At 49.9% G+C, this 4,987-nt stretch overlaps 1 protein-coding gene across 1 annotated transcript in view; it reads right to left on the bottom strand.

Annotated features, from left to right (window-relative positions):
* Positions 1 to 350: 350 nt before the first annotated feature.
* Positions 351 to 4,987, bottom strand: part of DUSP11 (dual specificity phosphatase 11) — a 5,618-nt gene continuing 981 nt past the window's right edge. Inside the window, exons 2-9 of the mRNA XM_026863002.1 lie at positions 4,772 to 4,847; positions 3,717 to 3,848; positions 3,004 to 3,127; positions 2,395 to 2,455; positions 1,965 to 2,011; positions 1,463 to 1,538; positions 1,054 to 1,182; positions 351 to 625 (exon numbers count right to left, since the gene is read on the bottom strand). Coding sequence (XP_026718803.1) covers positions 577 to 625; positions 1,054 to 1,182; positions 1,463 to 1,538; positions 1,965 to 2,011; positions 2,395 to 2,455; positions 3,004 to 3,127; positions 3,717 to 3,848; positions 4,772 to 4,847 — 694 coding nt within the window. The 3' untranslated portion in view covers positions 351 to 576. The remainder of the gene's footprint in view (positions 626 to 1,053; positions 1,183 to 1,462; positions 1,539 to 1,964; positions 2,012 to 2,394; positions 2,456 to 3,003; positions 3,128 to 3,716; positions 3,849 to 4,771; positions 4,848 to 4,987) is intronic.

Raw genomic sequence — 4,987 nt, 5'->3', positions numbered from 1 at the left:
ACGGAGCTGGGGCAGGGTCTGGAGCACAGGTCTGCTGGGGAGCGGCTGGGGGAACTGGGGGGGTTCAGTCTGGAGAAGAGGAGGCTGAGGGGAGACCTCCTGGCCCTCGGCAACTCCCTGCCAGGAGGGGGCAGAGAGGGGGGATGAGTCTCTGGAGCCAAGGCCCCAGCGCCAGGCCCCGAGGGAATGGCCTCAAGCTGCCCAGGGCAGGGTCAGGCTGGCTCTGAGGAAGGATTTCTGTGCAGAAGGGGCTGTTGGGCGTTGGAATGGGCTGCCCAGGGCAGGGGGGAGTCCCCGGGATCCCTGGAGGGGTTGAAGAGTCAGGCTGAGCCAGCGCTGAGGGATCTGAGGGAGGGTCACGGTTGGGCTGGAGGAGCTGCAGGGGCTTTTCCAACCTTGATCAATCTGACTCTGTATGCCCCCGAAGAGAGGCTAAAAGAGCCGCTGCTCTGCCAGAAGCAGGCACTGGCCACCACACATCTACTACTGAGGTGGTTTTGGAGCTCCCCCACAGCTGGGAGCTGCCAGAGGTCATCTCCCATCTAGGATGTTTGCCCCAGGTCAAGAGGAAGCTCTTTACCTGCATTCACTGTTCCCCTGCAAGCCCTGCTGAGATGGGAGGAGCCTAGGAACAGAAAGAGTTACCACTTCACTCTCAGGAAGAGCTGCCTCACTTGGCACCCAATTCAAAATCCTCCTGCCCCTGAAACCTCTTAGACAGTCTGAGAACCGAGAATTCCAGCCCCGCTGGGAACTAGCACCAACATTGTCAGTTATGTTATTCCCCACCTACAAGCACAACTATGTTATTCAGAGGCAAAGAACTTTGCTGCTATAGACACAAGGAACACTTCAATGCTGGTATGTAGACTCTAGACAAGTTTCAGGGAGGTTTTTCCCCCCACCACAGAACTGGCAAGGAAAAGGGCACTCCTTTGTGTGAGCTGCAGCTTGTAAAAATCCAAGTTTATGTTTCTTAAAATTATGAAAGCAGCTGGTTTTGTTTCATCTGCTCGCCTGTATAGAATGCAGAGGCAAAAAGCAAAAACCTACCTGGGCACTGCTAAGGGGCCTTGGTTTGAATGATGCAGATGATGTTTGACCATCTGCTTTTTAGCGTTTGGGGTAGCACCAGATTTTTCTTTGAAGGAGCCCGAGCTCAAATTCTTTAGTCCGCAGTTCCTGAAAAAGAATTCTGTGTCTTGCCATGTGTCCACAAACCATTCACCAAGTGATCTCAACGGCTTTTTTACACTTAAAACCCCCACCACTTTGCATCACTGCTACCCCAAAAAAGAAAGGGCAGCAGGCCTGCGGAGATCTTTAAAGCCAGGTCTCCCAACCGCCTACCTTCCTCCTTACCCACTGGCCCATTCTACCTCCCTCCCTAGGAGCATCACATTTAAAGTCTGTTGCTTGACAGCAGCTCTTCCTGCACACACATACACACAAAAAGACTTACGTTTTTACAGATCTCTTCTGAAGATCTTGGATATAGTTGGTTCTCTCTATAGGATGCCCTCGAGCCCTGTTGAACACTGGAGAGATACAGGTCTGTGTTACAACAACGGTCTGTACAAATCATCTTGGGGGCTGCAGAGAAATTAAACCCTTTAGAAGGATTTGAGTACTTCCCCACTCAGGTCACGTAGGGTGATTCCACTCAGCGTACTACCCTTTACACCACAGCCCGTGACAAGGCAGACATGCAGGCAGAGCTGCAGCACAGCACTATCTGATCTGCACTTACTGCCCCCCACGTTCACTCAACCCTCATTAGCTCCACAGTCAGGCCATAAACTTAATTCCTTCTTTCCAATTACCTGAAAGAACCCCCGACACCTCCCCTCCTCCCCTCCCATTCCGCATGACAGGAAAAAACACACACGCAACTAAAAGAGTTACTAAAACCACAAGCCCATGATAAACATTTTGCATCCAAACAAGAACATACACATACATACACTCTATCGCAGTATTTGGCTCCATGCCTTCAACATCAATCAGGTACCTGAAGAGACAAGCAAGAAAGCTCTAATTATACAATTAACCATGGAAACACTGTCAGGTTAGTGACAATTCAAAGAGAAAGAGTAACTGGGAAGTTTTCAGTGCTTCTATTTATAAGACAAAATGGAGTATCAGCATATGGTCTGCTGAAATTGAGGATAAAAAGTATCCCCTAGCAACAACCTTCTCAAAGCTAAAAAGCTTCAAATCCTTGCAAGTCTGGGATTACGCAGATCACTTGACTCTTGTTTTACTGGTGCAACACAATTTCCTCCTGGAGTAACAAGAAGCTGGTGACAACGCTCTGTACAAGTCATCTTTGGGGCTGCAGAGCACTAAAACCCTTCAGAAAGATTTTAACTCAGTTTACTAAGGACAACTCACCTACAAACCAGGTAGCCAGTTCTGTTCAAGCCATGCGTGCAATGAACTCCGATGAGTTTATCTGCAACACACAACAATGGGGTTATATTTAAGTGCTCTTTCTCCAAAATCCCGCCAGAACAAGTCCATTTGCATTCACCCTCCAACAGCGACACCAGTGTCAATCAAGAGAAACGACCACGCAACACCACCACCACATTTATGTCTAATTAGCACCACCAATTCAGCTCACTAACTCGTTTAGGTCTGTGAGCTCATCTGTGTGGTCACACAGCTCACTGCAAGGAAGATGTATTTAAATGCTCCACAAAAGGGTATCTTCCAGTTCCCGAGCACTGACAGCTCGCTGCTTACACCGCTACCAAAATGCAATCGGTATTTACAGCCAGTCTACAAATGGAGTCTCAAACTCAATTAAAGCTTGACTTACCACCAAATTATCAGCCAGCCAGCATGAATTCCTTTAGCAGAACAAACCGATCTTATTGCCTTGACATTCACATGCCAAGAGAAGGAAAAGAAATTTACGCTGTTCATTAAGACATCACCAGCCTCCAAGTCTGCAGTACCCTTCCCAACGGCAGCAACATAAGGGAAATCCACACTCACCATTATCTTTGTTGTCCCTCAAAAACTTTTTTACAACGCATTTGAACTGAAAAATGGTGTGCCTGTTTGGTATTTCATGGCCCATTGTCGAGATCTTGGAGTAGCAGAGTGTGTCTGGGAGCTCCTACAAGAAAAGAAGTCAGTAATTTCCAGAAAAAGCACAAGGATTCTTATCAATTAGAGAACCATAAGCCAGAAGAAGTCAAGCTTTTCAACTAAGCCCAAAAGAGCAGCAACACAGTTTTAGGCAACAAAATTTCTGCTTCACTCCCTCGACATAGCACTAATATTCCAAAGCAGCCTGTTGGCATTTTTGCTTCTCGTGCCTTTGCCCTTTCCTCCCTGGGGAAGATGAAGCACATGCCGAGCCTGGAACACCTTTCTAAGCAATTACCCACACATTTGATACCACAAGCCAAAGGTGGCTGTAATAAGCTTTAGACTCAGGAGAGTCTATAGGGTATCCCAAAACTTGTGCTGGTTGGTACAAAGAGGATCTGCAGGATGAGAGGTTGAAAACCCAGGCCTGTACTCGACCAGGGACAAAGACCCCACCCCAACGGGTCTGCAATGCTTCCCCTCATCCCTCTGCCAGAGGATGCGAGGGCCTCACAACCTTTAAAGTTATCTACCTGCAAGAAACATCTGCCACTTGATCAGCAACCAGGGCTTACACAGAGCTTAATTTCCACAACAGTAAAAGGAAGACTGACCTCTGGCCTGTAGTAGCGAGTTGTGTATGTCAGGTCAATGATCAGCCCCAGTTCTTCCTTCTGCTCTTTGATTTTCTTGATGAGGTCACAAGGTGAAAATCTCTCCTCTGGATGAAGTTTCTGATCAAAGCTCTGGGGAGACGTAATATTTAAGACATTAGACTCGAGTGCGATGTGACTGGTGGGAAGAGGTTCATGCTCCAAAACCTCCCAAAAGCCATCCCTTAAAAAACACACAGGCAACAAGGAAAGGTAGACATGGACCGACACACAAGTTACACCGAGCCAAGCCAGAACGTGCTCAGGCAGTCAGTGTTTTAGGACTGTTCAGCTGAGGGTTTCCAGCAGCACCTGAAGACTTCACACTGTGGCAGAACACTGCAATGTGACAAACATGCCCGGGAACTAAACCTTTCCTTTGGTGAAAACTATAAGATAGGCTTGCAGCTCAAATGGAGGTGAGCAAACAGCGCTGCAACCCCCCCAGATGTCTGAGGCATAACTGCTGTGCTTAAACCGCTCCAGAGCGAAGCTCACCCCAGTACACAGCTGTGTGCCTTCAGGTACAGCAGGGCGGGCAGCTTGTGCATCAGTGGCACTGCCACAACAGCCCCTCACAGCCCCTGCTCCTGGAACTCGGCTCTGGCACCATGTTCATCAGGCTGCAAGGCATCTGGGCACCTGGCAGTGCTGGGGGGGGCTTCCCACAGCGTCCCTCCTGCCCTAGGAGGGCTGGCCTGGACAGAGCTCCCTGTATCTAGGATACCTGGCTGGAGCTGCCGCCACCCAGAAAACTGCCAAGGACCCCCAGAAGCCATTCCTGGCCAACTCCATGGTGTGAAGGCCACTGGAATCCTGTCAGCTGCTCTGACTGTACAAAGAGCAACAATTGCACTGTGCTTCCCTCCCCCAAGTTATAACCCACTCACCAAAAATAAACAACAGAACGACCTACTGACACTTCCTCATTTTTTGGGAAGGATTCTTTGCAAAGTGACGCTTTCCCACAGCCACTTTCCACCCCAAACGGCCCCACAGCATTGGCGGGCACTTACCTTCTTCAGGGGGACCTTGAAGGCGATGAAGCGGGTGCCCGGCATCCTCCTACCCAGCGGGACGTAGTCGGTCCACCTAAACCCCGCAGCACCGAGGCGTTAAACCGCTGACCCGGGGATCCGGCGCCGTGCTCCCCTTGGCCCCGGGACCCTCACTCCCTCCCCTCAACCCGCGACGTCCCCCAAGCTTTAAGCTACGGCTCGCCGCTGCCCGGG

Source organism: Athene cunicularia, assembly GCF_003259725.1.
Source record: "Athene cunicularia isolate RWA chromosome 22 unlocalized genomic scaffold, athCun1 chr22_part1, whole genome shotgun sequence".
Classification (NCBI taxonomy): Eukaryota; Metazoa; Chordata; class Aves; order Strigiformes; family Strigidae; genus Athene; species Athene cunicularia.
The sequence above is the reverse complement of the archived record's forward strand: the minus strand, read 5'-3'. Positions and strand labels throughout refer to the sequence as shown.